Consider the following 12,647-nt stretch of genomic DNA (forward strand, 5'->3'; position numbering starts at 1 on the left):
CTGTCGAACAAATGTATAATAAAAATCAATTTTTTTTAATACAAATCGAACATATTTGATAACCTTCCAGGATATCAAATGTTTATCCTATTTCTGTTCTAAATATTGATAAAGGTTTAGAGTTTTCGCATAAATATTGTTTTGTTGCAAATCGAAACAAAAAAGTATGTCAATCGTTGTTTACAAAATCGTAATCCATATAACTACATTGAAATCACGAAAAAAAAAAAACATTCGAAAAGTAGGAAGTATACAGTTACAAGTTTATTATTGATATTAGATTTATTTTCGAGGACGGTTTTGTGACTTTATCTATTAAATAACGGTTTCTAAATACATTTTTTTATTTCACTAAAGTATCTTGAATAAATAATTGAGAACAAAACAATATTTCGATAGAAAATCGATTTAACAGTATAAACTCGAACGGTTTGGTCTTAATTCATATTAAGAAAGAGAGAATACAAATATAATTTTATAATCTTCACATCCGATACATTACTATTAATGAATTACTCCGGATTTTCAAATATAAAAATGAAATCTTCATAGTCTAATGAGTACGTTTCATTTGAAGTACGCGCATATATTATCTTACACATTAAAACAAAAGAGAATCGAGATTTTACGTTCCCGTATGTATATAGTAAAGCCGTAGCCGTCTGGATCGTTTTTCCTTTCACGTAAATCATAGGCGTAACCCCGGGAAAAACAGCGATCAAATGTTAGAATTACAGTTAAATTCAAAATTTTACGCAGTACTGATTGCAATAATCAATCGTATTAAACTCCACAATGTATTTCCTATTGAAATAAAACTTAGTCAATTGTACAAACATCCTATTCAGAAATGAATCTTTATATTTATAGCTCGCATTGTATATAATTTAGAAGTTTAATTTACTACAACTAAATTGATACGCCTATGGTATGAACTTTTTTCTCTTTCTCGCTGCAGCGTCTGGAAAGGTATAAAAAAGAGAAACTTGGGCGTTTGTATGGTATGTATGTGTGTGGCGAAAGTTATTACCGATTTTGCTCTTTATTCGTGTTCTTTTCTACCCTTTTCCTAAAACGTTCGGTTATTATAAAACTGTATGGTTCTGTTTCTGTCTACGGTAGTATTATAAGGAGGATCTGGTGATGAGCCCCTTTTGCTTCGCGTGTTTGTTCGCTTCAATTGCTTTATTACTTGTTTCAACTTGTAACGCGAGTTTTGATTTTAGATACGTATGCTTCGAATACGGAGACTAAGACGTTTCCATTTCGTTTCATTGAATGGCTCTTCGATATTATTGTAATTTTTTATACCATTTCTAATTTATAAATCACGTGGTACGGTAAAAAATCTTTATTTCTTTTTCGATAACTATATACGATACCGTGAAACAGAGTTGGCACCATTATACACATAAATTTTATCGGAAAACATCGCTTTTGTATGGTTTGTTTATCTCTGTTTTCACCCGAATATCCGCTAGATGTTAGAAGGAGACAATGAAACGGGCCGTGACAAAAATTTTCACGCGTCAAAACAGAGTTGGCCCGAGGTTCTTACACTAATTCCAATACATGGATAATTCAATCAAGTTATAAAAGTTTCAATAATCATTCCAAGAATTGTAAAAGTTATTGTAAAAATATTTCTAATGTGTTTTATTCAAATAGTAGAATGTTTATTACATCAATTTTATCCAGGTACTTTAGGTTAAAGAAACGCAACTGTTAGTAAATATTTATGTCCATTACGTAATATCAAAAAAATACACGACGTATTATTTTATGAATAATAAAGCGAAAAGGGATTATAATTCGTATTAATATCTAATAAAAAAGAAGTAGGAAAGAAGGGATCGATCATCGGTCGAAGCGAGGGAGTTCTTGTTAAATTGCAAGAATGTTGAAATTAGTTCCTAGTCCGTACCTGTTTATCAGATACAACGACTCTATTGGTATTTATTAAGGCATTTTGTTTATTTTCGTTTTCCAATAAATATCTCGCGAGCGTTTTTGGGTCGGGAATCGCTAGAATTAATATCTAAATGAGACGGTACGGTACGGCTTTATTTTCGGTTCTATTTTCGTTTGGGGAATTAACAGAACGCCCAGTCGTGTATTTTTTAATTGATTTTTTCTTCAAAAAAAGAACCGGTGACGTCTCGAAGTAAAGCTATTCACGTTGATATATAAATATCGAAAACAAGTCGATTCTCAAAGTGAATAATCACCAGAAAATGATAAGTAGCCGACAGACACAACTATTTTTGTCCAGAATGTCATACGTTACACATTAGCTATATATATATATATATATATATATATATATATATATATATATTTCGGAATGCGGTCTTTGTTTTTCTTTTTAATTTATAGAAATGATCGATTCGTGTTACAACTGAATATAGAAATAAATTTCTTGTTTTAAATGTATATAATAAATAAAACGTATTTCAACACCGCCTCTGGTCTCTCCAAAATGAAAAGATAATAAAGGTAATAAGAGAATATGATGGGCAGGAGAAATATTAGATAATAAAGACGCCGAGTGGAAAATTCGTGTATATATGGTATAGAAAGGACGAGGCTATCCTTTTTCGGTATATTTTAAAAGGGTTGCAAAGGGTTCTCAATACTGAATGATAAATTAATGAATATTTTACGAAACGAAATTCGATATTCTATTGTGCATATTGGTCTCCACACGTCCAACGTATTCGGAAAGCAAGATTGGCGGGTGGTTTAAATAAGAGAGATTTATTTTCAGAAGGGGGATTCGTAATGATAAAAAATAAAAAAGAAATAAATTAATAGCGTTCATAAAATATTCACGTAAACGAAGTCGAATAAACACTTTAAAATTTTCTATGACCAAATTTAGTCCGGCGCTGTATTAAAACAACAAAAAACATCGTATCTAATTACCGAATTCCTTGGTGTCGATATCTGGTATTCGAACGCTGCGAATATCCATCCCTCTTTGCAGTGCCGTTAAAACCCGTTAAAAATCCCGGTAAATAAACTTATTTTCTTGTAATCGGTTTAGGAGAAACAAGTGCGCGCCTCTATAACCGATCTCTTTTGCTGCACGTAGTCACGTGAACGCAGCTTTTCTCACTCGATAGCATCTTAAGATTCCATACGAAGCAATTCTCATGCTACTTTAAAATTTTGAGAGAAAAAAATCGACATCAATATGGTCTGTTCGTTAAGCGATTAGTGATGATTTCTTTTTTTTTTTTAATTTAATAAATCAACTTTCAAATTATATAATTCTGGTTAAATTGAGAAAGACGTCGAGAGGGAATTTTCGTCGGGAAATTTTCTTGTAATCTTCTTTACTAAATAGTTAGAAGAACACAAAAAACATCCCCAATCTATAACGTTTCCACAACATCAATCTGTATTGGATGTTTTGTATTATGCTATCAATATTTATCTCTTGTATACCGTTTTATCTTTTTCAGAAGATCTAGAAGAGCAGCTGACGAATTTCCCAGATTTCGATTTATTAATTATAAAATACCGTAAAGATTTAGTGATCGCTCGTGAAAGAACTTTATTTGTTGGCAATTCGTTCATAATTATTTTTTATCGGTCATGGCAGGGAAACACATTTGCTCATGCAATATTATAAAATTCAAGTTAAAGACTACAGTTATATATATATATATCATATAATTTACCGTGTTACGTTAAAAGATCCCCGGATAAGGTATAACCCGCAGACGAAGAGAAATATTCGTAGGAATAAACTGAATTCTTCAGGATTGTTATAAATTATAAAGTAAAGGGCAAACAGCTAACGCGTTCTTGATTTATTGGAATAGCGCAGATAAGCCGGAAGATTTATTCTTATAATTATTGCATATGAATACTAATGTTTTTGCAAAATCGATAGTAGGGTTTCTAGGATCGAATAATGTAAATAAAATGTTATATACGATGATATATTTTTAAAAGAAATAAATTCGGATAGTTGTAACTATATATTATAAAATAATTTCTATGTACTAACAAGTATTTTCAATCTTTTTTATTACTAAAATGTAATTAAACTCGTCATAGAGCTGGAGCAAAATCATTTGTACGCCTCCTATACGAAGCTGTATAATTTAAACCGAGAATATTTCATCCGTAACTAAAAATTAAAAAAATAAAAATCACAAAAGCTCTTTAATGACTATTTTTATAATCAATATTCAGCCATTGAACTTAGATTATTCAATTTTATCATCAATTTATTTGTAGAAATACAGTCGGAAACGGAAGTCCGAAGACTTATCAAAAAGCGTTATCAGTTTTTGTCTTTGTTGGTGTATATATACACATAAACATATAACTCTTTTTTTTTGACAAATATGTATTCACACATGCGTGAAACAAATAAATTCTGCAATAACAAATGAGTTAACACAGGAAGTTTCTAATGGCGTATTATAGTTTATATGGTTTATAGCGAAGGTATTGATGAGGTCAGTGGTGTAGTACCTGATATATTATTCCCGAATACGAATACGAACTACCTACCGATCAGATAAAATGTTATCAACAAACGTAATATATATATATATATATATATATATATATATATATATATATATATATATATATATATATATGTATACAAATTAAATTATCTTTTGTCTTTTTTGGATTGGAATTCCGTAAACGAGAAGCTTCAAATTGTTACCAGCTACTACTGTATCACACACTAGATGTTTGTAACTAAAAGGATTTTTGGCGTCTCGCAAGGAAAGGGGATGAAAAAAAAATGTTTCCTAACCTAACCAAGTCGGTGGATTCTCGTTTTCGGAACTCCAATACTAGAAAGAAATATCTGACCCCATCAATATCCCCTTTTAAAATAATTGCTTCACTAATATTTATTCACTTATTCTTTGTATATGATAAAAACAGATCTAATTAGATGTTCGCAAGTTTTTATTACAAAGAAAATAATTTTGAGGTCTGAATACATCTATTTTGGATTTTATAAATCATTGTCAAAAATTATTATTTATTCAATAAATGACGGTAATAATGAGGTACGTCTCTGGTGATATATTTAAATGTAGTGTTGCCAAGTCCATTAAAAATCATGAATATTCCATTGCTAATTACGAATAACCATGTAATTTAGTCGATAGATGATAATATAGACGTTGAAGAATTTACATAAACATCAAATAGTATTGAAAAAAAAAATGGCCCAACCGGAAATGACAGCGGTCTATTTCGGAAAATAAAAAAAATAATCTGATCAATTCGACTGAGGTCATACATCGAATTGTTTTTTTTTATCTAGAGATAAGATACTACTTCGTAGTATTCGAAAAAATTATACAGTGCGTTGAATTTAAATAGTAAATGAAATTGTTAAAAAATTTTTATGTCGTCGTTTATATATTTCACACCATACCATATTATTCTTCGGTTTTTTAGGCGAGTAGTAGACAATCAAAAATATAAATAATGTTTAAATAATCGCGGCTAAATTTTATTGGTTATCATGTTTTTATTCGTTATTTATTTATATGAATGTGTGTGTGTGTATATCAGCAATGTAATAAATATTTCAAAATCAACCTCTATCATCGACCGAATCCGTACCTTTAAAAACAAAAGAATAACAATGAGGGTTCCAAAATCACGCGAATGCCTTATTCCCGACGTTTTATCGTCTCGTAGGTCTTAGATAAGAACGGTGCAGTATCGAATATATGTCATGATACCAAGAAATACAAAGAAACAGCTCCGATATTAATTACCAACTCGGTTTTCAATTATTTTTTTTATATCCTTCAGATTTTAGATGCGATAAACAAGTTTTAAAAGTGATAAATGCGCCCCAATCAACATGATTAAATCAATTTTTCGTTTTTGGTAGTATTTAAATGTAACTGTTTTATAATTTATAATATAAAGTGAAGGAGGAAACGAATTGGAAGGTAAAATAATCAAAAAAAAAAAATGAAAGATCATCAAATATTATGAAGAATTTTAATGGAAAATACCTGATATTAATCCAAACAGGTGTAAATCGGTAGATTTTGTAAAGAAAACACATTGTACGGGAAATATTTGTGATATGTTGGAAAATAACTTCACCTGTTCCATTTATAAATGTCTCTCCTCAAACATTGATACTAAAATAGAATAGTCAATGACTAAGGTTATCTGTAGCTATTTACAACATGTCACGAAACTATTCGAAACCTGGTACACACACACAGAAAAAAACAAATAAAACTTACTTCTTTGTCTTTGGTTGCCATTTCGTTCTCAAAGCTTTGCCTATCCATATTTAACGTATCTTTGTTTTCGCAATTATTCGATGTATTTGTTCCGGAAAGTTGTTCTTTCAACGTCGTCACTTCTTTCTCCGCCAGTGTCGCCCTCTATAACAAAAATAATGTTTATTAAAACACAAAATTAAGGGTCGAGATAGATTAACAAAAGTAATATAGAAAAGAAAATAATTGCCTAGATTTTTTTTTGTGTCTTAATGATGAAAATTTTGAGGAAAATGTAATACGGAAAACATGAAATATCGACAATAAGTTTCGAAAAAAAAATATGCGGGTACAATGGAAAAAAAAAGATTCGATATAGGTCATAAGATCTAGGGTCTTTGTACATAGATAATTAGTTCTAATAAAAATTAACAAGGAAACAGTAGAGCCAAATCGATTTAGATTGTTTAGTACCACCGAGTGTATTGTATTTTTACGTTGTGGGACGATATTTAGCATAATAACGAAGGATATCCGCTCGTTTCATTATTATTTATTTGCATTTACGTCTAATTACCGAATAAAATAATGAAATTCAAAATAAGGCCTACCCTAACGAAAAAGTATTAAATGTCACATCGAATGCTCCGAGCAAACGATTGACAATAAAAAAGAGTTAAAAACAAAAGAGCTCCCACAACATTATAGGACTATTTAACGAAATTTCAATTGAAAAGTGGGTACATTCAGATTGCTTTTCAATAAATTATTTGGATGTCAGCTCGACACGCTTGACGTGTAAAAAAACGCGCGAATTTGTTTTTTGAAAAGAAATTCCTAGGTATTGTCCGATTTCCTGTATATATAAATTAAAAGACAGTTTAAATGGTATTTGAATATGATGATTTCCTCGACAATATCAAACGTTTTTTTTTTGTTCGCAACTATCAAAATTGAAATTTCTAACGTTTCTTGCTTATATAGCAGTTTTTTTTTGAAACGTGTCTTTATCTGTAAAGTGGTTGCGTTTACCCTTTTCGATGCCTAAAATGAATTTACATTTCATTGGTAACGCGGTAGAAAATCAAGAGGTATCGACTTTTCCAGAAATAGCTACAATTTTTCATTTCGGGAAAATGTCAAATTTCACCATTCAAAGATAAAGATTAATAATGAAGGGAATTTCTCTACTTTGAGCTTTTCCTCATCGAAAATTTTGTCACACTTTGATTACTAATTAGTCTTCTAGGGGTGGTTCTCCCTTATTTTACCAATTTCAACCCTTTAAAACAGTCCTTTCGGCTTCGTCATCTCAACCCTTTAGCTTTATTTCGAATCAACTTCACTACGTCTGTTCTGTCGTCCTCTCTCTATGTATTCATATTGAAATTGGCACAACTTTTGATTCTACACTGTTATGCATAAAAATTCCTATTACAAGGAAAAGGACTTTCCTGTAAATCGAATATAATTAAAAATATTTAACAAATTTATACGGTTATTTAAAAAAAAACATAATGTTTTAATTCGAAATAATTCTAGCGTCTGATTTAAACACATATAAAAAAATATTCAAACTATTTAATTGTGTTATAGAGAAAACTTTGTTTAAGAAAATGTTCGTGTTAAGTATAAAACGTCAAAAGTGACTCGCGAATGAGGTCAACGAGCGTGTAATGGCCGCGTTTGGAATAACGATTTAACATATATTCAAATTTAACGTTTAAAAGACTATTTTACAATAATCAATCAAATATAACGAGCGTTAAATCGAAGATCGAAATAAATATGACTGAGACAAAATATGAAAATTTTGATTTACAAAAAAAAAAAAAAATCATTATCTTATCGTTTTAATACCCCGTGCTTATATTTACAACATATTTATCTACATGAGTCCTTCGACAATAATTTCTTATAATAAAACTCGAGGGAACCGAATTGTTTGAATAAAGAAAAAATAGATTAAGTACTAAGTATTTAAGTGTTTTAATGACTAGAATATAGTTTGAGAGTTTTGATAAATTTACGTGACAATAATTAAAGTTCAAAATTAAATTTGCTATCGACGATTTTCGTAGATCTAATGTAAAAACAGGGAAAAGAAAAAATTGAACCTGTACGCAAAATTACATCGATTTTTAGTCAACTTCTCCCCTCCTACTTTGATATAACTTAACGCAATTACCGTATAGCAAACGTCCATTAAAACAATTGAATTCGAGATAATGCAGTTAATAGTTAAAACCCTATTGAAAATTGGATATTCGGGACAAAACTGTAAGTTTTAGTTTAGCGATTCATTCTATTAGGCAGGCTTTTCCTTTAAAGCTATAACAAAATTATATTCTCCGTCTCTCTTATTTCATTCGTTTTGCAATGCGAGATAAAGGATAACGGATAAAGGATAACGCCAAAAGTACGCACACATTCTCGTACGGCATCTGACTGGAGAGTTACTCTATCTGTTAATTTTATTAATCCCCAACAGAACCGGATTAAATGAAAACGTGTTGAGGTAACAAAGTAGAAAACTCCACTATTCCCCACCACCCCCCCTTCCGCAAATTTTTATTTATTCCAAAGGATTATTTATGTATAAATTGAATTAATAAAGGTAATAAAAAATGTATCAAAACTTTGCGTATAATACAACGTCGTATTTATTTCCTATAAACTTATTACGATCCTGTGTTATTGCCATTGAAATACGGCTCCGTGATTCTCAGTTGTTTTTGATTTGCATGGTCTGGTTCTTTGCACAAATGTCTCATCGGATGTTAAGCTTACGGCGAATTTCCATAGCATTTGGGATTAGAGGAAGAAGAAGTAACTAAACCATCAGAAGTTTTAATTTTAACTTTTCAAATGTGGACAGGGCAGAAACAATCACAAGCGATAGGGTGAAATTAACCAATATTGTGGAATTTGCGATCGTACCTACAAAGTGCCTTTCTAATAACTGCATAAGAATGACAAAAAGAACGAATTTACAATAATTTTCTTTTTTAGAAATTATAATATGTAATAGTAATTATAAATAGTACAAGAAAATTATTGCATACAACGAAACAATTGAGATATAATAGTTAAAATGATCGGAATTGAGTTTTTTTATGAAAGTTGAATGTAGAAAAAGGTCAGGAAAGAAACGATGGTGGAGAATCTGAAATTTGAACGAATAATGTTATAAGCGATCCCAATTTTTGTTTATTTTAGTTATTAAATTTTTATCTATATTTTATTAGGATCTAAATGTTGTTTCGTACAACGAGAGAAACCGTCAAAACTATAAAATTTAATGAATTCCATCGGTGCCGTCTCTCGATTTTTGCTTCACACAATCATAACGAGAAACTTCGACACTTTATTTTTCAAATTGCCTTCCTAATACGTCGGTTCGCATTTCCGGAGTGCAGATAACCGAAAAACTTTTTAATATCCAATAGTGTTATTATTTTTTACGATACATCGTAATAAATAGGAAGAAAGACGTATAGGGGTTGTCGGAAAGTCATGAAAATTTGAATAACTGATTACCCCCGTTCCCCCATTCCCGTTCTCTCTCCCTCTCTCTCTCTTTCTCTCTGACACCGCGCCGCGAATATATAAGATCATTATTATTACGGGAGTATCAGATCCGTAAAACAATGTCTGAGTTTGAATTAAAAATCAAAATATATTGCTCCAACATATATCCCTTAGCTTCCCAGTTTAATAATAAACTCATCGGCAGTGGCGTAACATTATTATCCCTTTTTCAAATCCTGATAATGTACCAGATTCGTCAGCTATCTAATTTTGTTAAAAAATGACACCCGTGTTAAATATGGGTGTTGTTTTTTTTTTATCTAATCTTAACATTCCAATATAATTCAATTTAGAAAATGTGAAAATTAGCTTCAAAATATAATTTATACGGTCCAAGTTCTTCTCCGATTTTTTATTCGTAATAACGATTTTCATTTTACTGAATTTATATAATTTCAATGCCGACTAATTTTGTCCTACTTCTTTCTAATTATTTGATATTAAAACTTTGTTCCGATAGCAAATTGAATATCTACGCCCTTGGAATCTTTAAACCACCTCGGTTGGTGTGGATGAAACTCCGACGCTATTGTTTTTATAATAACATTGAGATATTACCCTATGCGGTATAGAAAGGTGGCTATGAACATATTTCACATAATAAGGCGTTGGGGTGAAGTCGGCGTGCGCGAAAAATTGAACATCGCTCTCTTCTTCTTCTTTCTCGAATAATGAGATGGCCATGGAAATGTAGGTACGTAGCAGTCGAATAACGCTGCCTTATTATTGCGCCTTTTTACATTCGAATGTCTTTCGAAGTCGTAAATAACTTGTGAATCGTTTTATTTATGATTTTTTCTCGCAGTGGGCGGTGCTCATCGCCATCTCTTCAATGCAGATTATATACTCGAAGTTACCTGTATTACAGACAAGACTGGCTATAAATTTTCGCGAAAAGTTGTATGGAAAACAAACGCATTTTAAGTAAAACGTTTTCTATCGAGTTTCATCGCCGCTCCAACTATCTAGTCTTTTTTGCTCTTTATAAAATTTGATCATAAGTCACTAGAGATTAAATCCGGATAATAGATCGTATAAGGGAAGCCATTCTCTTTGTTATTTCGGAAATTTTTTTTGGCACCGATTGACTTCTCAATGTTGTGACTGCTGTTTTGGTATGTTATGTCTACGTGTCTACGTCTACGAAATGACGGAAAAATAAATCTCGTGATATGCCTATGACTTCCACAAGATGTGTGGCCTTGGTCAGTAATCATATTATCACCATTGGAATAGATGGCGGAGAGCTTCTATAGTATTTATCAGTGCTATAAAGAAACTAAACCACGTAACTTGTTCAAATTTTGTCAAGAATCTAAAAAAAGATTTCTGTTGACAAAAGCAGTGCTGCTTTTTTTTGGTGACACTCAGAAAATTCGAAAAGTCACATTTATTTATAGTTGAATTATGTCATTGTCTTTTGTTTTCCTTTTTTCAGTAATTTGTATAAAAAGAAATTTAGAGCAGACAACAGCATAAGCTGAATATTAAAACATTCAATTAAAAAATATATTATAGAAATGAATGAAAGCCCAACGTTATAAAGTAAATTTGTTCCAATTTTGCCATAATAAGACCACAGATTGAAACAATACCAATTATTTTTTATTTTGAGCTGTCATCTAGATCCACAGTAGATTGCCTATTTTTGTTGCTATATTATGAATGTTGAGCGTTAATTTTGAATGATTGTTTTTTCTAAATAATATTCGTGAAAAATATTCTGTCATTTTTTTTTCTATGAGGTCGTAATTAAATAGGGTGAACATATGAAAACAAAAATAAGTTTACGAAATTTTTTATCTACATATTCTTAAATGGAAATGATCTAAAATCAAAATATTCGTTATCGTCGAATCCTGTTTTATTGAGATTCAAATTTCCTTCAAAATATACAAATTTCAATAAACGTGAATACGGTTATGGAAATTCTCGAAAATCATTTCAATTAATAATAACACTGAAACCCCGGAATCGGATTAAAACGAAAACGTACATGTATTGAATATTTCGTCTTTGTCTTTAAAGGCTGTCAAAGATTATTAATATCTCCAACTTTCGAAAGCCAAGGCGTCTGCGGGGTTATACTTTCCCCCGAGTCCTCAATAGTGAAATACGCGATTATCGATTTGCAATTATCAAATGTCAATAAATATTAAGGCAACCCTTTGAAACGGGACGAGAAACATTTTTGCTTTTGACGGAATATTTAATTTGACACTTTTAATACTCTTAAAATGTCGGACAAAGCAACGGCTCATCTTTTCCGTTCATTTTTTGTAAACATCTTACATAATAGAGCCTTATAAAGCCCATCTCCATGTAATTTGAAAAATACTCATTAAAGGTGGAAATTTGAATATTTTATATCTGAGAAAATTAACCGTAGATGTATGTAAATCTTATATATTGCCCCGCAGTTTTGATTTTGAAAATTTTAAATCATCTAAAATATCAATTACGACGTGGAAAAAAAAAAAGAATTTATCTATCTTGTTTATAACGTACATCACTACTCGTCTATCGAAACTAGTTCCCGAAAACTATAAATATAAAAGAGAATATTTTTGTCTTTGGTTGAATTAAAATTTGTGTAATTCCATTGTAGTGACTCTAAAGTAAACAAAAATTACTTATTGCCCGTTATCCACGACAATAACATATATTAAAATAATAAAAAAAAAAGTTATAAAATATTTTACGATCAATATTGTCCCGGTATTCCAAACATTCCTCGACCGACGTGAATAAAAACAGACCTGTGCTGGTGATGAAATTTATATAGATGGCATCTGATCAAATCAACCGTGGCAGCTGACG

General features: G+C 30.7%; 1 protein-coding gene across 5 annotated transcripts in view; it reads right to left on the minus strand.

The window, feature by feature from the left end:
- The window catches only part of LOC130447608 (homeobox protein cut), a 65,057-nt gene that overhangs the window by 26,702 nt on the left and 25,708 nt on the right, over positions 1-12,647 (minus strand). For all 5 annotated transcript variants that reach the window (XM_056784516.1, XM_056784514.1, XM_056784512.1 and 2 more), the window contains exon 2: positions 6,258-6,401. In XM_056784516.1, coding sequence (XP_056640494.1) covers positions 6,258-6,401 — 144 coding nt within the window. The remainder of the gene's footprint in view (positions 1-6,257; positions 6,402-12,647) is intronic.

The sequence above is a fragment of the Diorhabda sublineata genome, chromosome 8, assembly GCF_026230105.1.
Source record: "Diorhabda sublineata isolate icDioSubl1.1 chromosome 8, icDioSubl1.1, whole genome shotgun sequence".
In the NCBI taxonomy this organism is placed as follows: domain Eukaryota; kingdom Metazoa; phylum Arthropoda; class Insecta; order Coleoptera; family Chrysomelidae; genus Diorhabda; species Diorhabda sublineata.